The 26,946-nt window shown below is 40.8% G+C and overlaps 2 protein-coding genes and 1 long non-coding RNA gene across 5 annotated transcripts in view; 1 reads left to right on the forward strand and 2 right to left on the reverse strand.

Moving 5' to 3' along the window:
- The first annotated feature begins 34 nt into the window (after positions 1-34).
- On the forward strand, positions 35-14,335 carry ABCG8 (ATP binding cassette subfamily G member 8). The gene is made up of 13 exons (XM_061475233.1): positions 35-222; positions 1,597-1,719; positions 2,449-2,605; positions 4,545-4,783; positions 5,204-5,336; positions 7,037-7,306; positions 9,126-9,291; positions 9,382-9,474; positions 10,326-10,525; positions 10,652-10,728; positions 12,068-12,335; positions 12,882-13,009; positions 13,466-14,335. The coding sequence occupies exons 1-13, from the start codon at positions 151-153 to the stop codon at positions 13,601-13,603; spliced, it is 2,064 nt and encodes a 687-aa protein (XP_061331217.1). The 5' UTR covers positions 35-150; the 3' UTR covers positions 13,604-14,335.
- Positions 14,336-14,762: 427 nt separating this feature from the next.
- Positions 14,763-16,381, reverse strand: LOC133280486 (uncharacterized). Of its 2 annotated transcripts, none has more exons than XR_009747183.1 (2): positions 16,026-16,381; positions 14,763-14,971 (listed from the first exon to the last, which is right to left on the reverse strand). It is a non-coding gene; the product is annotated as an uncharacterized LOC133280486 (long non-coding RNA). The 2 variants fall into 2 exon arrangements; XR_009747184.1 differs by having other exon boundaries at positions 14,763-14,974.
- Positions 16,382-25,157: 8,776 nt separating this feature from the next.
- LRPPRC (leucine rich pentatricopeptide repeat containing) overlaps positions 25,158-26,946 on the reverse strand; it is a 91,146-nt gene continuing 89,357 nt past the window's right edge. For both annotated transcript variants that reach the window (XM_061475514.1, XM_061475513.1), the window contains exon 38: positions 25,158-25,669. In XM_061475514.1, the coding sequence (XP_061331498.1) occupies positions 25,613-25,669 (57 nt within the window). In that variant the 3' untranslated portion in view covers positions 25,158-25,612. The remainder of the gene's footprint in view (positions 25,670-26,946) is intronic.

Below are 26,946 nucleotides of genomic sequence, written 5' to 3' on the forward strand. Positions count from 1 at the left end.
CAGGGCCATGCCAGCTGCAGAGACACAGCGTGCCAGGAGAAATGGGGCTTGGAAAGCACTGAGCTCAAAACCAAGAGGAGAAGGATTTCTACAGCTTTTGAAGAGCCAGTAGTCAAACGACGACAGGGAGCAAGACCTTCCGCCACCAACATGAAGGAAGACACTGAAACTATCTCTCTGGATAGTGCCAGCTGGAGCCAGGTGGCACGCAAGGAGGTGACGGTGAGTGAGACCCGCAAGGAGGGACCCAATGGGCTTAGCTGTTCTGCAGCTACAGTGCTGGCTTGGGAGCTGGGACAGGCGGGTGGTCAGCCTGCCAGCCAGGCTTCTCCACAGGCAGCAAGACCTTACCTCCCTGCTCCAGCTCTGAAATGGCGAGCGGAAAACATCCTCACTCCCCACAAGAGCACATTGGAGATGTGGCTAGTGCTATGCAAGCTGTGCTCAGGTGCCATGGTGGTGAGGCTGAGGGATGGGATCTTCAAATAGGTGGATGGATTAGAAACTCCCGGAGTATGACCTGGACTGGTGTTCACACGATGTGCCTTTGGACTGTAAACCAGCTCCACACGTTTGCTGGGAAGCACCTGTTTCTTAAAAAATTAAATTTAACATAAGTAAGAGTGTGAAGTGCTTTTGCAGTGGGAGGAGCTTGGAGGGCTTTAACATGGCTTTTCAGGCTCCTTGTTTTCACATTGCTGACTGCTGTGTATCTAGACTGAAAGGATTCATCAGCCTTGTTTGCTGTGAGAAAAAGAGGTGCACACAAAGAGGGCGATCACCATTTGCAAAGACACCTAAGGCATGACAGGGTCTGCTATGCAGTGAACAGGTACATTTGCCTTGGCTAGGGTATGAGTGTGACTTGTAGGAAAAGCACAAGTTTATAGGAGAGATATGGCTAGTTGGAATGAAAACTATGGGCATTTAAACCAAAAGCCTGAAAGCTGCCTCAGCAAAGGCTTCTTGATTGCAACTATATGCAAAAGGTTAACCAAGGCAAGGAGAGACTGTTATTTTAACTGATATCTCAGAACCCTAAGTTCCAGTTGACAAACCATGAATTTAAAAAAATCAAAAGAGGAGAAAAAGAGACTGTACTTGTGGTTGCACACCTACTTGTTCATAAAGCCTCCAAGTTAATGAATCCCTGTCAATGATGAACTTACTTCAGTAAGCCTTAATTTTCAGCTGTCATAACTTATGAATTTCAACATGCACCATTTTGATCCACTAGACTAACATCGCTGAAGCAGTATATTTTTTCCTCAAAGAAATAGCGTCCAATCTCTTCATAGTGGTGTAATATTTATCTCCGTTTTGAAACTGATCTCATTTAAACTGAAAGTAAATAGAAGAGCACAGCACAGCATGTTTGGCCCTCATACATGCTGCTAGAACAAAGTACTTTTCCTGCCGATTAAAAGATAACTCATTTCAACCCTTCAGACTTCTGCACTACTGTAACTCACCAACAATACTGTTATATCCCATAAAATGTAATTCCCTTTGTGTTTCACCTTTTCTGAACTCAAGTTTTCACAGCACTTTAGGTATTATCATTAACTGTTGCAATTAACCTAATAACTTTTCCAGATCAAAGCCCAGAATGCCGAGGATGCCCAGGATACTATTTTTTGCTCTGAAGACGACAACAGTCTGTATTTCACATATAGCGGAAAATCAAACATTCTTGAAGTCAAAGAACTCAACTATCAGGTAAAAGTTGTAATTCATATACTCCCTTCAGCAGCGAACATACCCGGTAATGACTGTTTCTATATGCAAGCCATTTTTAAATCCAAACAAACTTGAAGTTCACAACACAAAGTTCACACAACTGTTGTGCAATCGAATACACGTGTTTTTTTAAGCACAATCATGCTCTTTGCTGCAATACGGACAGCAGGTTAAACCCTCCATTGTAAATATATCTAGTAAAGCTAGGGGATAAGAGAAGAAAAGAGATCTGTTTCTAGGCTCTGTTTTTTCTCAATCTTGAACCAAATTACTGCTCTGAAGGCTGGAGCAGAGGGCCCTTGGCAAGAATGAATATGCAGAAGGAGACAAAGAGAGGGTGACTTACAAGGAGGATTTCAGAAAAACAGTGACATTTTTCATCTCCCTTTTTTGCCTACATGGCATCTGAAATAGATTTCACAATTTTCAATTTTGCATAATTTCAAATTATATTAGAAATCTGAAGCATTTAAAATTTACAGTAATGATAAATTATCAAAGTAACAGAGGACAGAAATAGCTTTAGTAATTAGAATAAGAAGCAAGGCATGAAAGCATACTTGGCTGTAAAAGAACTTTCTTCCATATATTTCTGAAGATTAACAACATTATTTTAATATAATCTCTGCTTGCAATATAACTTTGGAGATATTTATTGCTAAGTAGGTTATTGCTTATACTGAAGGGACTTGTTTCTTTCTTTCTTAGGTTAACATGGCATCCCAGATTCCCTGGTATGAAAGCCTTGCTCAGATGAAGATGCCCTGGGCCTGGAAATCAGATCCCCATTCTCATGTGCCAATAATCCAGAATATTAATTTAAAAGTTCGAAGTGGTCAGATGCTAGCTATTATCGGAAGCACTGGTAAGAGCAAAGAAATTTCATGATTTTACCAACTCTCAGTTAAAACATACACTGCCAAGAGCAATACTCCGCAGTCTTGAATTACAAAATCTACTTGAGAAACTGTTGGGAATGTGTCACTTAAATATATTCTTTAAAACATATGAGGGAACAAAGTATGAGTAAACACAGAACGATATGGGGCGGGGCATTAGAATTTATTTCCAAATCCAACTTTTTTATGGCTTTTACACATTTGCTATTTTTTCTTGAGGTGTAGCAGGGTTTGTTGTAAGCGTGACCTGCAGTCCTGACTCTGCTGGACATGAACAGCTTCATGGCTCAGATTCAAAACAAGCCAATTGCAGACTTTACCAGTAACATAGCAGACAAATGAGGACAGACCCTGTAAGAAGTATCAGTGATAACTTGCATAGCCATAATCAGAAATTCCCTTCAGACTGAAACAATTCTAACAGGATAAAATATCACCTTTGGATCAGTTAAGAGAAATTTAGGGAGAAGAAAAGACAGTTCCTCTTCTGCTTGGCTTTAAATTGGGTCTTTGACTTACATTTTTTAGTGTGACTGGTTTAATCTTCTCGAGGTGAGGGTGACTAATAGAGAGATGGCCTTTACCCAATGTGGTTAGTTGAATCTGAGCTTACCTGGAGGGATAAATAGTAGACCTATTAAACTGAAGTAAAAAGTATCCATGCTTTGGAAGCAAAAAACCCCATGCTGTGTCTCCACTAGACTCTGACATCAGGTTAGCTCAGTGATTCAGTAAAGATGCTCTCTCTCAAAGGCAAAGTATATTTGCCAAAGAAATTACAACTTTATTTCTACAAGATAGGTTTTTCTTCCCCATTGCCATGGGATTTTTTTCTTAGCAGATATCCTCAATGTATTTGAAGTTGTACCTTAGATATTGTCCTGATAATAAAAGGAAAAGCTTCTGATGAAATAACATATTGACTTATAGCACCCTTGTAAAGTAATATACACTGAGCACAAGCCCCTTTTAGCAAACCAGTCGAACTATTTTTAAAAGCTGTTTATCATCTCTTTCATCAAATGGCTTAGTAAAATGGATGAAACTGCTGATGGGTTTCACATTGTCAATGGCAATCAATATGTCACTCTTAAACAGAGCAATATGTGGTTTACAGATGGATGGGTTTCTTTTTTAAAATGTATATATTAACAAAAAAGTACGGAGTTAATCTTTCAACAGGGAGACTAGAAATAAATGACATCTAATCATAATAAGACAGCTTTGTGTGTTTACATACAGTATCATACAGCAAAAAGGAAAAAATCATTTGCTATTGAATTCCAAATCAGGTGTTTTTTTCATTGTTTTACTTCTCTTAGATCTCAGTATGAGCCAGCTATTCTTAATTATTTAAATGACTTTTTGTCTTATTTAAGTCTCAATAATTTTTATTTCAATCATGATTAAGATTCCTATTGTCTGTATAATCATTCAGTGCCTTAATCATACAGCTGTTCCAGCAGCCGTTTCTGAATTCACAATTCTCTCCACTAAGCAAGCTCTCGCCAAGCATTTAGGTGCCAGCCCTGCACCCAGCATGGGACACCACCTTTCACCTGTGTTTCAAAAGTGAAAGAAAGGTTACAGGAAGTCAAAGACCTTATTATCTTTCTCCTTGAAGTCATGGAACTATCCTCAATGCCCAACTAAACAGTTCTGCTGGGAAATAAGAGAGTTTAAAGTCATGTACTCCGTTCCAGAGGAGAGAGATTTCCTGAACATGAGCTTATAGTCAGTATTTTCTTTCAAGATCATTCTGTCTCTGTGTCTTTGGAAAAGCTTCAGGAAGGGCTGAGGAAAAGACATTAAGGAATGAAAACTTCTATCCACTGTCTGTGACTAAATCACTTTTCAAATTTATCCCTTGGAAAATAATACAATTTTCAATATCCATTCTTCTAGCTGGTGGAAAGACATCCTTGCTTGATGTGATAACCTGCCGGGATCATGGAGGCAAAGTCACGACGGGTCAAATCATGATCAATAATAAACCCTGCACACCCCAGCTTGTTAAGAAATGCATAGCACACGTGCGTCAGGATGACCGACTGCTCCCTCACCTGACTGTCAGAGAAACACTATTGTTCGTTGCCAAACTGCGCCTTCCAAAGTTTTTTTCAGACTCACAAAGGAAAAAAAGGGTAATTAAGCTGTTGGAAGAAAATAAATTTGTCAAAAAAATGTGTCTGACAGGAATTATCCAAGAGATCCTGTGTGTTTAGAGTCAGAACAGCTAATCTGGCATTTTTTGATGTAGATTATGAATTATAAACCTTTCTCTTCTTTCAAGATAGAAACCAGCAATTGTTCCAAAGCTCATAAAAATTGACAATCTAGAGAAAGCATTAGAGAGGCTGAAAGAAGAACTAAATTGCTGATCGCTGAGTCTTTTTTAATGTTATCTCTAAAAATCAAGATTTGTTTTTAAGTGTCTCTTAATCAGATAGCACCGAAATATCCAGCTGAATTTTAACCACATTAATCATATTTTCAGCTTTATCTGTGCACGAGTGTGCAAATAAACTCTTGCTTTATCTCCGTTACCCTTCGGTTCCCCTCAGGTAGAAGATGTTATAGCAGAACTACGGTTGCGTCAGTGTGCAAACACCAGGGTAGGGAACGAGTATCTTCGTGGAGTTTCGGGAGGCGAGAGGCGGAGAGTGAGCATTGCTGTGCAGCTGCTCTGGAACCCAGGTGAGCAAAACCCTGCCACCTTCCTGTGGCCACCACAGACCACTGGGGGAAATGGGACAGTAAATGAAGACAGTTTTTTTCAGGGAGGAGTCATATGCACAGTTGCCCCTGGGGTAGCTTGAGGAGCTTAGGATACTTTAATAGGTCTTGTACCATCCTCTGCCAGAGGTTCCCTCTCCATAGCGAAGTTAGACACAGCGACTGAGCGCTGGTCCATTTGCTTAAATTGAAATCACTGCTGATCACAGATAATGCTGTAATATTACAGTAACATTTCTGTAAACTGAGTGTTTCAGCAGCTAGCCCACTTTTGCTTCTGCCACCTGTGCCAGTGGAAAAGCAGTGACAAACCTAGGCAGAGCCCCCGTGCTCTCTAAAACCAGCATCACACAGACTACTGGAAGTGGCCTGAAGTAACCCTCACAGCAGTGCTCTGGTTTGTAAATAAATACCAATGTGAGGTTTGTTTTTTGTCTGACCACATGCCATAAGTTACTTAGGCTGGTGGCCTATTATAACATTGTTTTCCTGTTCTCCAACCCAGCCTCCATTTCCATGTGCAATGTTAATAGGGAAGGTAATTTTTTAACTGTATCCTCAGTCACTGTGGTCTTGTGCAACTCAGTGAAGGGGCTGGCTTATGCCAGAGGACTAGAAACTTCCATTGCCTTCAGTAACAGCAAAAGTTGATGCTAAATCCACGGTTCATTTTGCAGGACTAAATCCCCTATCTGCTCTGCTATATATCAAAGCACTACTAATCTTGGCTTCAGCCTTTTGTTGAGCAAGATTTCCTATCAGCTCACCCACTGGGAAATGGATCTGAGAAATTGTTGCTTGTATAAAAGTTATATTTTTGTAGTTACGGGGAAAGCAAAAGTCTTTTTTCTTTTTTTTTTTTTTATTGTAAGAAACAATGGTCAGGAATAGATGTGCTGGTACAGAAGTAAAAGAAAATAATCAGTTGTAGGAAAAGTAAGTAAAGAATTCTTTACACTTAAAACATGTTACACCCCTCAGCAGAGAAACCATGTTTGTGTATAGCCATTGCCTTGTGCTCTTTGAAGCCCTTAAGCTCCATAGCACCACAAACACTACAAATTAATAAAACACTTCAAAGTTTGTAGCAATAAATTGCAAAACAAACAAGTAATTCCAAACACATGCATATCTCTTCACATATATGTATATTTACATATGTATACAGACTGCAAGTTGGGGGAGGAGGAGCTAAGTTAATACTGTATTAGTACTTACACATGAGTAATGCAGGAGGTTTTAATATCGAGCATTTAGGTTAAAATAATTCAGTAGGCAGGATACAAAACTAGCACTATTGTTTTAATTAATATTAATGACCTGATTAGTACAGGCAGTGTAAAACTGCAGAGAAGAATGTAAACTTAAGAAGGAACTGAAGTCTGCACCTCAATGAAAGATAAAGAAAACTCTGGTTTCCAGTGGAAGCAAGAGAAGATTTAAAATAATTACTCTTGGCCATCATGTTCAGTAAGATAGTGAAAGGAATTTCCAGTGTTGAATATTCTGTGATGCTGGTATGAAATATACTTTGGATTTAAAAAAAAAATTAAATATAGAATATATCCATGAGATTTCCTGCACTAGCACCATTTCACTTAGAACATATTTTCTAAATCAGACATGCTGCTTTCCTCAGCTAAACTTATTGTCTTTGGCAGGAATACTCATACTTGATGAACCCACATCTGGACTGGACAGTTTTACTGCACATAACCTTGTGATAACATTATCCAGACTGGCCAGAGGAAACAGATTAGTCCTTCTTTCACTTCATCAGCCCCGGTCAGATATCTTCCAACTGTTTGATTTAGTTCTTCTGATGACTTCTGGACTCACTGTTTATTGTGGAACAGCTAGAGACATGGTCCAGTATTTCACGGAACTAGGCTATCCCTGCCCAAGGTACAGCAATCCTGCGGATTTCTATGGTTAGTATCAAACACTGCCATAAAAAAGGGTTACTGGAGATCATGTGCTTTCATAAGTGCATCAGCTAACACTGATCTTTATTGACTATAACTGTCTTAGAAATGCTTTATAACTGACGCAAATCAATACTGTAGGAAATTCAGTTTTTAAGAAGATCCTTATTTGTCAGCACATGAAATGTAACAAAAACAAGAAGTATGGACAAAATCAGTTTTAAATAATCACCCTTCTAACCCTGCCAGGTGTAGCAGCCCTTCCACATGTTTAGCACACTTATTCCTATGTTCTAATTGGTTAAAACTTTAATATCTTCCCTGGGAAAGACATGGATGAACTGATCAACTGCTTTCTGTAGCCAGTTCTAAATCCAGAAATGTAGGAAGCTATTTTCCCAGCGTGAGGAATAATACAGCTGGAACAGTAAATGGGAAATAGGAGTGCTGCCCAACAGAGCATGTCGGAAGGGAGAAAAACCAAACCCAGGGAGCAGCAACCCTTTTATTCATCTTCTTGAAGAACATTAACTACATGGTTCCAAATCCATTTTTCTTCTGGGTTTTGCAACATGCAAAGGGAATCTGGCCCTGTTAATCTAATGGCAGTAGTCTCTTACCACAGAGGTTGGTTCAGTTCCAGCCTCGAGGTCAGTTGGCTCAGAAACCTTATACAAACATCAACCTCAGTGCTCTGGAGTAAACTCTTCAGCTGTGCCTATGTGGCAGGCAGCGTCTGCTCATATCAGCTGTGCAGAGATAAACAGAAGTAACCTCACTGTCAAGCCCTGCAAGACGACCTTTGTCATCACCATAGGTCAAAGCAGTCTCCACTTGATGAAGGCTTGTAGCACCCTGTATGTGAATGGAGACTGAGGCACTCATGGGGAGCCTTGTAGCTGCAAGCCCATTTACTGGTATGCAGAGTCAGCACCCACAGAGAGACAAGAGAAATATGGGCAGCAGGAAGGCAGAAACAGGACAGAATGGTAGAGGATGCCACAGCAAGAAGGAACACGTGACACAAGCACACACATTCTGGCTGTGTGTCTGATGGAGAAACAGGACACCATGGCAGAAGGGAAGAGGTAAGGCAGACTGCAACTCATTTTTGACGGACTCCTGCTGAGGAGTAGCTGCACAGAGATGATTAGCCCAGTGTAAGGACTTACAAAATGTGCAGATATAGTTCTCTCAGAAAGCAGGTATGTCAGGTATTGTCACTCTACACTGAAGGTCAGCACTGGAAAATACTATTAAGATTTAAAAGACTACTAGATTAAAAAAGATCATTGTTCAGTAAGTAATTTTGAGTCATTTATTTTTGCTTCTACTATGTTGTCCTTAGATAACGTTCTTGGGCTTTCTCAGTATCAAGTAAAGTTTATGGCACCTCGGCAAGATAGAAAAAGGATGATAACTATCATATTGCAGGTGGAAAAATACCACGTGATTTAAGTTAGTAACATAACAGATTGTGAATGCCTGCATGCCAAGAAGGAAATTCAAACTGTTTAATCCCAGCAGCCCTCTCAGGCCACTATTAAAATTTCAAAAAGTGTGAAATAGTAGTCTCTAATATTATAATAAGCAATTAGGAAATCTCAGTGATTCATTGTGCGACTAGGGACATTTCCCAAGACAAAATACACATTAACAATCTGTTCTTTCCTAATTACCTAAAGTAACTGATAAAGTTTTAACCATTGTAGCTTAATGCATGCACACAGGTTGTACTGCCTGCTCGTGATAACATTTCTGATTCTAAACACATCATGAAGTTACTACATCTGTAGCATATGGATACATGTCAAATGTCTTGCAGTTGATTTGACCAGTATTGATAAACAGACTGCAGAAAAGGAGATGGAAAGCCGAAAAAGAGCAAATACTCTTGCCAACTTGTTCCTAGAAAATGTCAAAGATTTTGATGATTTCTTATGGAAAACTACTGAAGGAGACAATGTTGCAAAAACACTCAGCAAGCAAAGGTAAAGAGAAGAACATCATACAACAGAACTGGAATTAACAGCCACAGCCTGTGCTAATTTCCTTTTTTTTTTCTTTTTTATTTTGGGCAGGTCCCATGTGAATTCAGAAGAGGCTATCGACATGCCTCACCATTCATGTGATCAGTTACCAGGAGCCTTAAAACAGTTCACTATATTATTAAGGTAACCTATCTCCAGCATAAACAGTTGTAAATCATGCCTGTTTGCATTTCAAACCGTAAGAAAGCAGCACAAAATAAGAACTGAGTGCATGCTGAAAATGCAGAGCTAGCTCTACGCCTGAGAATGCCTAGAGCAGAGGAGTTCCCGTACCAGCTCACCCCAGCTGTCTGCACAGGACAGCAGCCAGATGTAGCACCCCACCTTTCAGCCCCAGGGCTCCTCCCAGTCAGCTCCAGGTCATATCGTTGGGAGGCTGCAGCTTCAAGGAGCAGCAAGAGCCTCCAGGCTTAGCATTTGGGTGCTGCCTTCCTGATACCAGGGCCAAAGTGTGGTGACTCAACCCTCAGCAAGCCCAGGCTCAGGCATTGCCGTCCTCACACCTCTGCCTCAGATTTGAAGCCAGAAGGCTTTACTGATGATATCCAGCATAGATGATAGGTACTGCAGTTGGGTTTCATGCTTGCGTACTCAAAAGAAACATGATCAACAGGGTTAGAACCTGTAAAACATCACTGCCAGTATCATCTGTTGTTAGCATATGGTACAGATCCCTAACAGAGAGACTTCTGTGACTGAAGTAATTTCTTCTGTCTCTCTGAAATCAGACCGTCCCACCTTCATTGCCTTCCTTCAAGCTTTCAGAATTTTGGACCTGAAAGAGTGGGCAGCTACAGACACTCAATAGCTTTGATTAAGTAAAGTCCTTTATGGAAAGAGACAGCCTGACTTCTATCCTATTTGAAGTCAGGAAATCTCATGAACTGATTTTAGGAGAGTATTCAGACAGCGTATCTGAATTAAAGTGGCATTAGTAAGTACTATATCTTATGGTCATGTTATTGTTTTCCTAGTCGTCAGGTCTCCAATGACTTCAGAGATCTTCCAACGCTATTAATCCATGGAATTGAGGCCCTTCTCATGTCATTATTAATTGGATTTTTGTACTATGGCCACGAGAAAACCAGACTTTCTATTCGTGACACAACAGCACTGTTGTACACGATAGGTGCATTAATCCCATTCATAGTGATTTTGGATGTTATTGCCAAATGTAAGTGCCAGTTTTCTCGTGAAATTTATAAGCAATCAAAATCAGAAAATTCTTAAATTGATAAAAAAATTATACTTTTTAATGCAGCCCTAAGATGAAACCAACCTGTTTTTTCCTGCCCTGCAGGTCATTCGGAAAGAGCTATGCTTTATCATGACTTGGAAGGTGGAATGTACTCTGTTAGCCCATACTTCTTTGCTAAGGTAATTGGATTCATTGCCAGAAAATACAAACTGCTAGCTTTAACATTAAAAAACACAAACAAGTCAAAACCTCTTGTATAAATGATCACATTCTTATTTAACTTTGTTCTTTTGTGTCTGCCAGCTAAGGTTATTGTTCTTGCTTCCTTGGCATTAATGGATGAAACCTCACACTACTTTAGACCTGTTGTCATAAGTCATGGCTGAGATCCCATCCCAGAAAAGCCAAAGAAGAATCTTTCACTGGGTTTTAGCTGGAAGCTGAGAAATCTCAAACTCAAATGTGAAGGATTAGACCATTTTACATACCTGAATGTTTCATTCACGGAAACATTTTTGAAAGTTTGATTACATGCCTTGATCTGCAAAACAAAATATTAATACTAAACGCTAAAGCAAAGGTAAAATGGAAATGACAAAATGCTAACTGTGACATTTCCTTCCAGTAGTTGTTTGGGCCTGTACTGGTCAGAGACAAACTTAAGTGCATAAAAAGCCAGAGTTTCTGAAAAAACAAAATCAAAACCCCAGAACTTTTTTAAAAAGTACATTTTTTTTTTTTTTTTTTTCCACAGGAGTTTAGAATAATCCCTTCTTTGTGATGTTGCCACTGTTAGATGAGTTCTGCCTGCCATGGCATCTGTAATTTAGGTTTCCATTTCTGCACAAGACTTTAAATGCTTATTAATGGTTGCCAGAGAAAAATATTCTTTGCATTGTGTCACAAAGATTGCACATTATTCAGAGAGAAATCGATGTAATTTATTACAACCTTAGTATTAGAAGATAGTTACAGCCCTCTTTGGAAGAAATAAGCATAATGCTCTCTCTATATATCTTTAGATATTTGAGAAAATCCTGTGCTTTTTTGTTTTACACTGAGTTTAGTAGCTGCTAAGTGGACTGCCTTTGGGACAAAGCAGGGAAGTGACCAACAGCAAAATTTGTCTCCAGTTTGGTCTCACACCAGAGTCAACCAAATTTAGACAAAACATATGGTTTCCATGAGTCAGTAACAGTATTACTATCAAGCACACCAGTTCTCAGGGAAAGTGTCTTAAATTCTTAGTAGCTGCCAAAACAAGACATCTAATCTGTAACGAGAATCCTCTCAATTTAACAATTAGTTATAGGAATTGTCACAACTGGAGAAAGAATTAGTGAGGATTTCAGTTGCTGGTTTTGCATGTCACTGACAACACCTAACAGGGAGATGGCTGCATTCTACAGTTTTTTTTCCTGTAGTTTTTAGAAACAGTCCATAAGTACATTAAGGTACATCTGAGGTGGTTTTGTAAATATTATTCAACTTATTCTCTAATTTTTTCTTCCTGAACAGATTTTGGGGGAGCTCCCAGAACACTGTGGCTTTGTTATCATTTCTGCAGTTCCCATCTACTGGCTGTCAAACCTTGTTCCTGAAGTAGAACATTTCCTGCTGTACTTCCTCTTGGTATGGCTGGCTGTGTACAGTGCCCGTGCAATGGCACTTTGGATGGCAGCACTGCTGCCGACATTACAGCTTGCAGCCTTCTTTGGCAACGTCATTTTCACAGCATGCTACCTGAGTGGTGGTTTTGTGATAAGCCTGAAAAACCTCTGGACAGGTAGGACAAAGCTCCCAACATGCCTCCAAACTGAAACACTGATGGTTTCCATCAGCAAGTGGTTGTTGTGAGGCTGAGTGTGTCCAGGGCAGGCAAACTGAGCTTTATTTCTACCTTTGCAATTGTCATCTTGGGTGGTGACATCTTGGAGTCAGATTGTTCATTTTACATCATTTTCTCCAAGAATGAGGTAATGAGAAGTTTGGTCAAAAAAACCACTATTTTTTATATTGTTGCTAATTTTTTTCAGTAAAAGGAGTTATATTCAGTAGATAAAGTCTGAGCTCCAGTTTTTATCTGCTGACTCTGTTGACAGTGGGAGTTTGAAAGACATGGGTATTAGTGTTCTCCTGATTGTCCATCTCCATGTGACAATATAAAGTATCTCTGCCATTTTGTCCAGTAATGAAATGGTATATATATACAGCCTGTGGTTGTCAAGAAATTAGATAAACCTGCTGTATCTGGCAGCCACACAGCAGTTTTTGAAGTCTCAAGTTGTGTGTATGTGTATCAATTTCTTTCTGCCTCTTTTTTTCCTTCCAGTTCCATATTGGTTTTCTAGAATCTCTTTCCTCAGATGGAATTTTCAAGGAATGATGCAAATTCAGTTCACTGACACCACATATGAAATGCCTTTCGGAAATTTTAGTTTTCAAATACCGGGGAAACTTGTAAGTCACTAATAAAGATCATTACAAACATGTGATAACCAAGCAGAACGCTATTTGTGTGCCTGTCGTATTTAACTAGATGCTGCAGGACCCAAATTTGGCAAGCACTGTATTAATATGTGAAGTCATGTTACACTTTGTATGTTTCAAATTTGGGCCTACAGCACTCACTTCTTTTGTGCCTTTCTTCATAGTGGAAGAGAAAAAAGGGAAAAAAATAAAATAAAGGGCAACTATTATCTACACAAGGCCCAACTACTGCTTGCTGAAATTGTACAGAAGTGGAGCTCTGTTCCTCAGGAATACTGCAGCCACTAGACATAGTGTATGTGTAACCAGCTATCAATCCTCTCCAGGAGTTATAGCCTGCTGGAGACCAAGGGGAAGGGCGGCAGGGACCAGACATTCACCCAAATTGCGTGTCTGTTCCTAGTTTTGTGTTTTCCATGGTTACAGGTGATACAGTCTATGGACCTGGACTCCCACCCTCTCTACATGAGCTACCTCGTCCTCACTGGCACCATCGGCGCTTTCCTGTTTTCCTACTACATGTGTCTGAGATTCATCAAGCAGAAATCAACCCAAGACTGGTAACAGCAAACCACGCAGAGGAGGCAAGGACCCAGGGCAAGCCCACACGCTGATTTTCGGTGCAAAGAGAGCGGAGCCGCGGGGCCGGCTCGCCGCAGGATGGCAGCAGCACACCGGGAGCCGGGAGCCACCGGCTTCACTTCGGGATTGCAGCCCGGAATTGGGGCTTGGGAGAGGCTTGGGGGGAGGGTGGTTTTGTTTGACGTACCGGTTTTATGCGTGGCAAGATGCTTATGATTTCTCCACACCTTGAAATATTCTGAGCTATGGGCCAGCGATTTAAAAAGGACCCATCTTGCTTAGTAATACCTGATGTTTTAGTCCATCATGTTTGAATATAGAGTGATCACAGACTTAATTCTGAGCGAACAGCATCAGCACATGCAAAACACTGCTTTCTGTAGCCTGTATAACACTCAGCACTCAGAAGAACAGCCTAGAGGAAAGCAACACAGAAGATTTCACTGGTGCTTCAGGAGAACACGAAGTGCAGAAAACACAGCTGTTAACTGTGAGGGTTCTAATTGCTGATGTGTTTTAAGGCTTTGCCTCTGTGTACCAGTTCAATGCTGTTGATGCCCCAAAATGGGTATTTACTAACTGTACAGTTGATTTCTAGTAACAGAGCAAATTATCTCACCTTCTTGGGTTTATTTTTACAGTATAAATACATTCCAAGTGATTGTTATCAAGCCCATCTTTCTCCGTGGCAATAAAATCATAGCAATGTGCCAAGTTTGGTTCCTAAGATTTTTCAGGTAGAAAATACCTACCTGCCCCTCCAGTAATTAAAAATGTGATGATGCCATCTGTGAAATGCTTGTAATGGTGCACCTAGTTATGCTCCGACATAGGACACAAATGCTCACAAAACGACTAAGAGTAAATAAATGGCTATAATTCACCTGCAGTCACAGTAAGTGCTTGTGCAAACTATGTATGCAGTTGTTGTGAGGATTTTATAACATTAACGTGCTTGGTTTTTTATTTGGATGCATATCTCTGCGCTTATACACAGAGACACAGAGCATGTTGTCTGCTCTACTTTGATTTACATGTTGCACACAGGGCGAAATTCCTAGTGTAATCAGCTATAACACCCTGAATACTCTTACGCAAATCTCTCCCCCCTCTTTCTTTTTTTTTAAGAAATAAGATGAAAGAACATCAATATTTTATTATTCTATTTGGCCATTAGGACTGCCACATTACTTTACACAGGTTCCACGTGGTAATAAATTCCCAGGCACACTCTAGTCTAAAGGTGTTAAGCAGGTCTGATTAAATAACAGTTTCAGCCCCAGGCAGCAACAGGAATCCAAATCCATTCCAAGGTTCTTCTAAGGTGAATTTTACCATTTCTTCCCGGTTCTGCTGCATTTGATTTTGGAAAAAAAAAGGACCCCAACAAACCCCACTTGATCTGATCCTAGTGCCATTTTGAAATTATCAGATTTTCATTGCCTGTTAATGGCAAAGCCAATTCTTTCAGTCCAATTCAGCATCATTAAATTGTCAGACTAGCAGCTTCCTGTTTGATTCTTAATTATTCCTTTTTATTATATTTAAGACACTTAATTTTTTTAAAGTGGTTTACTCTTCTTTGTAATGATCTGTTGTGATTAGAATCTCTTTTCTATTACACTGAAGTTTTAAGGGTATATATTGGTACTTCTAGTCTAAACCTCTATTTTCAAGGTATTTAGAGGATTAAATTCTAGGCTGACTCTCTGTTGTGAATTCACTTTGATGTTTAATAAAAAAAAAAGGAGCGACACAATGGGAGAAATTAAAGACATAAGGGACAGCTCTGAATTTTAGGGGCATATTGTCATGCACAGAAATCTTCAGGCATCTAGATAAGAATATACCATAGCCTTAACTTTGAATTTCTTTCCTTTTGTGAAATTAGTCAGGCTGCTGACATTACTTAAACAGCCTTTTTCAATTTAAAATTCCACCCTCTTTAACATTATGCAGCAGGACCAAGCGGTGTGAGTGTTTCCGAGGTGGTGTTATGACAAGGGTGGATATATACATAATGGGAACTTGAGTGGTGAGCCTCGGAACAGCCATCGTATGGGGTGTAGGAAGAGCTATCATAGGATGCGGCCAGGCCTGTGTTTACACAGAAAAAGCTCATATTCTATATACTACAATTACATTAACACGCTGCCTATGATCATATCTTGTTTCCTTGATGCCTAGAGATGGGGAATATAGGCTGTGATTATTGTTACAGGCTTTAGCAATAAGAAGATGGGAGCCTTGAAATACCAGCAATTAGCGTTGGTGCCTAACAATAGCATGCCGTGGGGCTGTGTACCGGGAAGAGCACGGGGAAGAGCGGGTGGATGACACACCACCTGCCCCACTCGCTCTGCCAGGAGCTGAAAATAGTACGAGTTTAGGGGGAATTACCCACCTCCTAGCCAATGAAGGTCACGCTGTACACCACGGCCTCTGCCTTCGAGTCCTGCTTCACGTTAGTTTTGTGTGGTAAAAGTTTCCCACTTCCACAGCGGAGCTGCTGCTGCTGCAAAAACAAGTGGACAGTGAGGGAACAGAAGTCTTCCTGAGAGTTCTAACCAAGGCTAAATGTCTTAATTTAACGTCAGCACAGCTCTGCTTTCCAGGTCTCAAAGTAGGCGCCCTGTTTCCTCAGGACTCCCCTGTGTCAGCAGCAGCTCGGAGCGCCCTCCTGCCTACATCAGGATAACCAGCTGCAGCAGTCTGCCACCATCTCGACACAGAGACTAAAGATCACAAGCTCACTGTGCAGAACTCACCATCCTGTCCGTCCCACACACGACAGAGTTCAGTTTGTTACGGAGGTTAAGCACTGCAGTGAGGCAGATCTGCCTTCCAAGTGGAGGACTGCCTGCGGAACAAGGTTGCAGGCCTGAGGATTCACCCACTCCCGCCTTTGGTCTCCTGTATCCTCCCTGGCCAGACTCAGAAAGTATCTCCTCAGCCCTAAGTCACGGTCCCTGTTGGGGCAGGCAATCAGGACAGCGCAGGATGGGTTTTGGAACGGCATCATGCTTAGTTGGTTATGGAGTCTCCAAGTTGTTTTGCCCAAACGCTGTTTGGGCTGCCCAGTGCAGGACATGAACTGCACCAGGCTATGGGGTTTCAGCCTGCATACACAGCAAATTTGGGAACGGGAACATCAAATACAAGAGACAACAATATTTGTGAGGAAAATTCACCAAATTCAGAAGTAAAAAAATCTGTGTGGGTTAAACGGATACTATAAAGTACTGTGCGGACAACAGAACTGCATGGTGTCACACCACCCCTACGTACTAAAGATGGCGTCTTATCTGTAAAGACACAGGTAAGAAAGATATGTCTTTATTACTGGAAGTATTTAACACAGGGAGAGGTGGGAAAGTTCTTCCCCAACCTCCACTCCAAGTTTATGCAGCCTCTCCACTTGGCAAAAGGGACAAACTTCTTTAGCACTGGAAAATGGATTATAGAAACACTGCTTTGCATATTGGCTCGTGGGTAGTGGCAGTCCTCCAAAATACTTTTAACTCGTCGTTTGGAAAGGACTAGCTTTCACTATGGCTAAGCTAAATTAATAAGTAGCTGCTGAAAGTTTCATCCCGTATTCGTTCGTCGCTAAATGCATTCAGAAATGCTAAATAAGTAACAAGTATCAATAGCCACCCCTTTTAATTAAAAAAGACACCCGTGGAATTCCTTTAAAAACAGGTAAATCACAGCCAACATGCTAAGCAGGGAGGTGAGAAACTGCAGGTGTTGGTATGTCCACTAGTACCAGAAAAAACAAACCTGTCACGTTTTAGCCACAGTGATTAATTTTACTGGCAGTAGACAAGAGAGAAGGTACATGGAGCTCTGTGACATGCTGCTTTTTTTCCTGTTACACTCTGAGAGCCAAGACAAGCCCTTCACATGTTAGCAGCTATTAATTAAGGCAACAATGTTTAAGCAGTGGGTTGAGGTAATTTTAAAACCACTTAACCCTTTTAAGAACCGATGAGCTTTAAAAAGCATATACATGTGCGCGAGTTCATATTAGCGTGCGTATGCAGAGGTATCTGCACGAAGAGATTACATATATAGGTATATACACACACAACCATAATGCCTATGATAGCTCCTTTTTTTTTTCTTTCAAGGAATAAGGAAAAATCAATTCAGATCCATGATTTACAGAAGTGCTGCTGCACTTACAGAAGTGATGTGATTAATTATAAAACTGTTTGTGGATGTTTACTCACTGAATCAAACTTATGGTTATTCTGAATTGCAAATTTTGTTGGCATTATTTTGCTTTTGTGGTTACAATTAGGTACTTTCATGTTTAGATAAATAATTTTGTGGTTATAATTAGGTACTTAATGCTTCCAGTACTAAGAAACTGCAGCTTAATAGACCCCTCAACCTTCACATCACAGCTCCAGAACCAGCATCTCCCATCAATGACACATGTGGGTCTTTTGCTCATTTTAAGGATCTAATCAGACTTTGCCTAGATTACTGGCATGCTTACTGAGATCAGTACTGTTTCTGCCTCACCTTAATTCTTCACGTTGAACAATTGGGTATAGAGGCACAAATGTTAAAGGACCGGCACATGCAAGACCCGATGCCAAGAAGAGTGCCCTGAAAGAACTGAGTATTACCTTAAGGATTACTTTTCAACAAACACCAGATCTTCTACTACTCTTACATGAAAACAGCTGATCACCTCATGGCCGTGCTTCAACTCACTGTAGAAAGGTGTCAAGCCAAAATAAAAGGGACTTCCAAACCAGGCAACAGCAAAATATGCTGCCCCAACTGAAAAATTTGAGAAACAGGGCACATGCTGCCCTTAATTCACTGCTGCCAAGTGCAGGATGTTACATTACACAAGGCAGTCACTGGATTTCCAAGTAAGCCAGAGGCCAAACTTGTGGTAGCCATCACCCCAAGAGACTTTGATCTCTGCTGAGAAAGGCAAAGCACCAATAATATTTTGCTCTTTCAGCCTTCCTTTAATACAACTAGTATTAGGAAAAACTCTTCCCTGTGAGGGTGGTGAGGTGCCCAGAGAAGCTGTGGCTGCCCCATCCCTGGCAGCGTCCAAGGCCAGGTTGGAAGTGGCTTGGAGCAAGCTGTGCTAGTGGAAGGTGTCCCTGCCTGCGGCCGGGGCTGGAACTGGATGAGCTTTAAAGGTCCCTTCAACCCAAAACAATCCAAAATTCTGTGATGATTTTATGATTTAATTAACTGGCTTGTAATTCCTAGCAACATGGTCACAGGTTGCCACCCCTCACAGAGCTGAAGGGGCATTTCAGGCCAGCATTTCAGGAACAGTCAAAAAGCCAGAACCATCCCACCAGCTCCACAGTAATTCTGTACACAGAATTCCTGCCTTCCCCAAATCCTACAAGTAATCATGTAAAAAGCATTTTGGCCAAGTATTATTATTACCTAAGTGCACTATCTAATGACAGCAGAGCTCAGCACCCCAAACACTTTAGACAAGCTTGCTTCAGGTCTATCCTTTCTAAAAGCAAGACAAAAGAAAGGTGAAGTAATATTTTTAGCTTTATATACTCCATAGGGAATTTCTCAATGCTTCTGTATTGGAAAAACGCCTTTCAGCTTTGTAGTATGTTCAGTGACAGGCGCATGATAAATTTCCACTGGAAAAAGCTCTCAAACATGACTGACAATAGTAAAGCCACAAATGACCGTAATTTTATGCCCCCTGCAGCTAGTGGTATAAAACATAGTTTTCAACCTTGTTTTTCCTTGCTGAATTTAGACAAATTTATAATGTTATTGATGACAGCGAGAAAGACGCTCAAATGCAGAAATTGTATTCCTGGGCATAAACCAATTGGAGCTCTATATTTTATATGTATACTATAGATGATGTAAGATTTGACTGTCATTAAAACTATAAAAAGATGGAAAACTAAAGGGGTTTTATTTTGAATTAATTTCATATTATATACACTATTATTTATTTTCAGCTATTGCACTCGATTGGTTTTTTTTCCTCCTCCCTGGCATGCTCAACAATTAACCAGTGCAACATGTGGTATAACTGCCTATTTGCTTCCTCACTCTGAGCACTAATGTTTGACATACAGGCTGAGTCAACAAAATCCTGAAGGAAAGCAAGAACCTTGTTTAAGCAAAGTCTATACATCTATGGCTCCTAACAGGTTTTCCAACACTCTATCATATGCCTGGTTTCTAGAGCGTAATTTTATTTACAAAGAGTTACGAGGGCCCTAAGACTGGACGATTGCTAGAGATGATCAAGGTTTACAGTCGACCTAGCCTCTATTAGCTGAGCTGTTCAAGCCATGAGCTAAACTGAGCAGAGGGAAATCCCAGGGAACACTTCAAATAACAAGGGCAGTTGCTAGATTTATTTTTGGTTGAGGCAGGAAGGTTTTCTGAGTACGGCTGGGCAGTGGGCTCAGCACTCTGGTGCAGTTGCTTCAGTTACAGCCTCATGTCAGGCTGCAAATTCAGTGTCAGAACATACAAAGAAATTGTACCAGCCCCAATGCCAAATGCTGTCCCACGTTCAGACTCATCTTTAGAACCACCCAAAATTACACTAATAACACACTCCTACAGCTGCTTTTGAATTTGAGAAGTGCAGTTTAAGAGGCTGCTGCTGAAACAAACTTCCTTTGGGATTTTTGGCACATGATGATTATGCTCCTGTTTGAGGTACCCAGATGCACTCACAGGACTAGTACCAGCATGACTCGCCACGGTGGAAAGGCAGAAGAGAACCAGACAGCTCTGATCAATCCTTCACTGCCTCTTCCTTGAGCTGGGTTTAGCAGTCATCTTACCCTTCACAACTCTTGCTGCTGCTGCTACTGCTTTCTTCCCCAGTGAACCTCCAGAACTGAGTGGTGGAGGAGGAGACAGTGGGAGCCATGAGAAAGGCAAAGATGCACAGTGGTGTGTCGTCGACCCTGGCTGCCAGTGAGCTGAGGGCTGCTCTTTCCACTCATGGCCATTCACTCACAATCCAACCAGCCCAAGGCATCACACTGAAGCTGCTAGCTTTTTCTTATTACCTCTCATCCTTCCCACCTAGGCATCTTCCCAGACCTTCCCATCCCTCCAGAGCTCCTCTGTGGCAATCTTGTATTTTGACTACTGTTCTTCAGACCCTCTTCTCCTATAAATAAAAATCCAGCACCCAGCAAAACAGCCTTTCAACAGCCTTGAAGGAGTTTAGCCAGGCCAGCCTCATTCTGTCAACACCCCTCTGCTTTCCTTCCAGCTGAAAAAGTTCTCCATCTTAAAATCCACCCTCCTCTCCTCCCCTGAAGATTTATCTCCGTGATCCATCTGATTCATCTACAGCTCTTCCCATTACTCCACTTTCAGAGCTGCCCTGGTCTCACAGACTACGCAAAGAGCTGCAGATGCAAAATATTTGCAAACCCCAAAACTAAATTTACTGCTGGTTTTCAAGACTCATTGCTTTCACTGCAAGACACTGATGCTTGATGTGTTCTGAACATTAAATTCAGTGGCACTTAGAGCTGAGCAAATAACTATGAGAAACAGAACTAGGAGGAGGTGTGGAGCTACTGCTGCAGACAATAGCAATTCTATAGCTACCACTGCTTTATCACGGTGTTGTAAGGGTTATCACATGAGAAACTGTGAAGCATTAGCCAGCTGTAATATAGAGGTTTAGGAGCACCAGAGAGAAACCTTGCATTAATAGTTTTATCTAAAAGTAGATCAATGGGGAATCCCCGTCTATAGCAGGCACTGCATAAGACAGTCTCTATTATCTCATTTTTCTTAATTACAGGAAACAGCAGAGAAAACTCTAACCTCAAACTTCCGTGTCTGCTTATTTCCATACCTAATGGGAATTTCAGAACTTCGCTCCTATAACTGAAGCTATGCACACTTGTACTCAAGAAGATGCCCTGGGACTAAATGAGAGTGTCAGTGGGAGCTACTGACTTAAAAGGCCTTCCTCCGACTATTGAGTGACAGAAGTACTGGCAAACCACCAGGGACTGCAGCCATTCTACAAAGGAAACCTCTTTTTGCAGTTGACCTCGCACAGAAATTACGAGAATAATTTTAAGAAATGCAGAGAAATCTTTGCTAAAAAAGGCTAAATTCAGTGCCCGTCTCAGCTTCTTCTCACATGCTTGGTTTTATCACCTTTACAGCATTTCCTTCTAGATGCTGACAGATTTCTCGTGCTGAACATCCATCACTTCTGTCACTTCCTCCTCTGCTGTGTTCCTGGAGTCTGGAAGCACCACACGTTCGAGAAAACCATTAAGTACGGTGGCACTCTGGTGAACATGCTGCCAGTTTATTTCTCTGTCACTATGTGCACTCGTAACGCACTACCTTGGCTGTTACGATCCTCCCTCGTTACTGTAAACTGCAGCTGGAATCCTGCTGACTCAGGCATTCCAACTGTAAAACCCTTCCGAGCTGTCACTGCCAAAGACACCATCCATTAAGCCATTCATTCCAGTGTCAAAAGTGAGTACATATTAAGAAAGTCTGGATGGCTACTAACCCACCAAGCTACATTTCTTTCTACAGAAAAGGGTCTTAGGAGACAAGCTGAACAAGCTGCTTTAGTAGATCAGAACTACAGCATGTAATTATCATGCTGCAAAACGACTATATTGGTGGTTAACAAGGGAACTTTTCTCATGTGGAGCTCAGAAAGTGCCCTCCTCCTGCCCTACCTCCAGGGCAGAGGGGTAGGGGGAAAGAGGTGAGCCCATGATGTGGCACAGGGTACGTACAGAAGTGAGATTAAGTCATCTCAATTCACGTTGATCCAAGCGACAAGCTTTTCCCAGTCCTCTCAACCCCAATCAAGACACGCTCTTTATGCAAACACACACTTTCCCCCAGTTTGCTTTCTACAGTAACATGTCAGGTCATTTCATATCAGCACACTCTCAGCTTCCCACAATGGCATCTGGAAACACGTGCTCCAATCTTACAGGCACCACACCTGGTCTGGATCCTGCCCAATCCCAGTTATCCACTAGCTGGTGGCAAACAATACTTTCCTGCTTTAAAGGAGTGTGTGCTGTGTCAGAATGACAGGATGCATTTGGTTTCTGGACTGCAAACCATCACTAGTTCTCCAGGCTGCTGCTCTGCGTTTTGCCATCTTACAGCCTTCTTTCTTTGAATATGAGGAAATAAACAATGGAGCTACCTATTTATCTGACGAAGAAACACCAACTTTTTAAACTGCATTTTTCTCCATGCTTGAAATGGCTGAGTCTCAGCACACCAATGCATGAGAAATATCATTTCAAGCGTATTCTAGAGGAGTCAGCACAAATGCCTATTCTGCAAAACCTCCCCGGTGTAACCCAGTTTCAGACTGAGATGACAGTGTCCTGGAGTGGCACAAATCCCTCACTGTCCCACATTATTAAGACAGGAGAGACTGCGCTCCTCCGTGTAATCATTCCTTAATTGCATACGAAACATTCACTGGAACAGAAAAACAAAAGTACTGCCGCGTAAGGGCAGCTTTTGCCTCTCTTTTGCATGATCTCTGCATCTCTGACTTCCCATCTCTGCCACAGGGGCATCCATGGGCCTGGGCTACTGCAGCGTGATCCCAAATGATCAGTGTGCACCTCCTCCCATTACTCCGCTATTGTTGCTACAAAACCCTGGTGCTGTTTGGTCTCCTGCTCCTGCAGTGCCTCACGGATGTTTAACCGGCTCAGCAGCTGGCTCACTCAGCCCAGAAGTTTCCATAAGGTTACTCAAAATGCAATTTCATAGCTGAAAACAATTTAACTTACATTCTTCAGTTACAGGCTATCAAATTCATTTTCCATTGCCACAGCTGCAATGATTAAATTATATTGCATTATTCTGTTTGGTTCAAGTCAAACCAGTTAGAAAAACATAGAGATGCTAGCTAACTAGCACTAATCCTGCATGGTCAGACTTATGCACAGGGACCAGCAACATGCAGTCACGCGTTTGGCTGCGGCTTGGTGCGCTTCTCATCTGCGCCAGCAGGCAGCAGCCAGCAAACAGGACCTGTCAGCATCACAGCACAGATTCAGGCAGGGTTCAGCACTGAACAGTCAGTTGCACCTGGTCCACAACCATGAGATACCACCTCCTTGTCACAAAGGTAGTTAAAGGTCTATAGACCCGCTGTCAATTTTCTCTGGTTCTCTGGCCCGGCGTTTGCTTCAAGCAATGCTCCCTTCCTCACCCTACATGCCAGCTTAGCTCAAGCAGCACACAGGCCCAATGCCTCGTTACACTCTGATGTGATTCCTCTTACTGGAGCACAGCTACCATGTGAACCTGAGAGATTCCCGAGATGACCTCTAACAAAGAGCTGTGGCACTAGAGAAAGTGTGGCCAACTGGTTGACACAATCTTCAATTATGCTGCTATTACACTAAAACACATGTAATGTAGCTGTAGCTTTAGAAAAAAACCCTAAAACATCTCCATTTGTGAAACGAAATAAACCGAGTACTGCTGAGGCTTGCTTTTAGCTAGGGCACACAACCATTAAGGCTATGAATGAAATCTCAAATGTTAATACCTCATCTTGACAATCCAGGAACAAAGGGTGCTGAGTGGTCAGGGCCATGTAAGTGCAGGATGTTGGCGAGTCTCTCCTTGTGAAGTAACGAAGGTCATTGTAAAGCCATGGCACCAATGGGGCAGACACAGCAAGGACTCATCTGGTTTGTTTGGAAACCAAAATTTCTGACTCTTCTCAGCTCCTGATTTTCTGCCTCTTTTTTTTAAGTACAGCAAGAATTTTCTGTGTATTTGCAAATATACTCTGTAAGGAACTGGAAATTTTACTTAAAAAAAATTAGGTCCTAATTGCTTTCTAACTTTCATATTGCTGTCCAAGTCTTCCAATCTTTTGCCAAAACCTTGTGTGCACACTTGAATTTTTAACAACCAGCGCTGTCTATGTGGAACAGCTTAGCAAAAATGAGGTTAACTAACAAAAAATGTAAAGATAAAGTTATTACATGCACAGAAACAAGCTTTCATTTCCTTAAATCCTGTCTGACATACTGCATAGGCGCTATATTACAGCGGTTAGATCAATGTGCACATTTGTGAGTTTCCAATGTTATTTACAGAGATAATGGGTGTATTTTCTGTGCATTCTTTTATTTCTGTCATTTGCGAGTCTCTATTTTCATGATCCCACAGCTCTGGACTGTAAAATGTCACACCAGGTAGGTGTGACAGTAAGTTTACTCTTACATTTATACCAATCAAGTGTGCTCACCAGTCTCCGAGCAGGCAAACTCTGCTATCTTCACAAGTAACAGGCACTTCTTTGTTTAAAAAGTGTATTTTCATGGATATGCAGTTCTTGTATCCATAAAATTAACTGGACTAATAGTTAGGAGAATGAATTAAAGATGCTATAGAACTACAACACACAAGCTAGTGTAAAAGGTGGAAATATTTTGTCTTCACCTGTAATATCGAAAGCCCTAATGAGATACTCAACACAAGAGAAGTACATTTAGGAGAATTATAAAAAAAGATGTGTTTATTTTCCTTGTAGATACAGATGAACCCTGAAGATTATGTTCTTTACTCTTCTACTATCACCCCCAAGTACACTGACCAGGCAAAGAACAACAGAAGATAAGACAGATTGCTTAAGTTGCAGTTACATACCCCTCTGGCAACTTTCTTGATAAACATGTATTTGGTGAACCAGTGGAAGCCAAAATACAGTTCAGGTTACAGCAGATCATACATGAAGACAGAAAGAGCCAAGAAAGCTGCATCTTGACACTTCATTAGCAATTTTAAAAGCATTTCTATTAATGAACGTTTCTATCAATTACAGCTATGGAAAGTGATGTTTAAATACAGATTTATGTTAAAAATTACACAGAACAACATGCTTTTTACATTTTTTTTATTGAATGTAATATTTAACCAATTTCATAAACAACTAAAGCAGAAAAGACTGTCTGCTCATAATGCTTCCAATTTTCTTTTCTTCCATTTTTCCACATAGACCTTGAATGTCTCCTAGAAAGAGTGGAATAAACAAGTTCAACACTGTTCCAACTGAAAAGTTACTAATTCTGAACAAAGTGTTATGTCCTGACAAGAGCAAAATCTATTATTCTCTGTCATGCAAAACTAGATCTGTATTGAAGTCTGTATAATTAAGAGAAATACCAGAGAGAGAGAATAAAAGGAAAAGGAAAACCTTGCCAAAAATGCATAATGAAGCTTCTATTACAAAATGCAATAATATAATCAATTTCATTTTAAAAATGAAAATACTTTTTAACTGCAATCTGCAATTGTGTCAAAAAAATTATGAGATGCTTTTAAACACCAAGCTGCATTAGAGAAAAAGTGAAATCGGGGAAATCAGAAAATGAATTATTTCAGTGACTTTGAAAAAACACTCTTGTCTTCACTAGCTACATGTAAGAAACAGACATTCTAGGATGTAAATTTGCACAGTCCAAATAAAAATTCTGATTATAAGTTATGTCAAGATTGCAGGAAAAACTCCACAGCTGTTAAAAGGCAAAACCAAGTATTTTATGCCAAGAGTTTCTCCAATTCTTTAGATGAGAAATGAAAAAAAATCACATTTATGATGTAGCAATATGGAGAAACAGCATACAATCAGGCGTTTACAGAACTACAGAAAAAACCTTTTAGAGTATAAAAAAGCAGCCAGAAAATGGCAATTAAAAGTTTGCTTAGAGAGAGACAAAATACATTAAGTCTTTAAAGTCTGCTTTGCTAAAATGGTTCTAGTAGACTGCTGGTGAAAAGAATGATGTGAAAGAAGTATTTACAGTCTTGACAGATTTAGTGTCATGCCATTTGTCATCCTCAAATAAGGCATATTTGCAGGGTTGCATACATCTGTTGGTAAGGCAGCTAGAAGCAAAGCTGCAACAGAAAAATAATTCCTACAGTTCTAAAATGCCATCCTACCAAAGCAGCAACTTGTAGTAGATAGAAACCAGGTAATTAATGAAAACTAAGCCCCATTAATTGTTAAGGAAACACATTCTGGAAGCCTTTTAAAGTTCAACTGCTTAGATAAATGCCCCGAGGACATTTGATAAAGGTACACCTGCAGATGAGTGCCTGGTAAGGATCAGGTAGTTTAAATATTGTAAGCCCAAGGGGTTTTATTTCCTCAAGTCAAATCCGATGCAAGATTACTGTAGCTCCTATAACACTCGGTACTTCACACGTTACCTCCTTTGAGGAGGCTCTGCAGAGATCTAATCCCCATGTAATCATTCATGCAATTTGTTTTATTAACACTGAAC

This window comes from Pezoporus flaviventris, unplaced genomic scaffold (genome assembly GCF_033815535.1).
Source record: "Pezoporus flaviventris isolate CSIRO_AGI_PZ_B2104156 unplaced genomic scaffold, CSIRO_AGI_Pfla_v1 ptg000083l, whole genome shotgun sequence".
Classification (NCBI taxonomy): domain Eukaryota; kingdom Metazoa; phylum Chordata; class Aves; order Psittaciformes; family Psittacidae; genus Pezoporus; species Pezoporus flaviventris.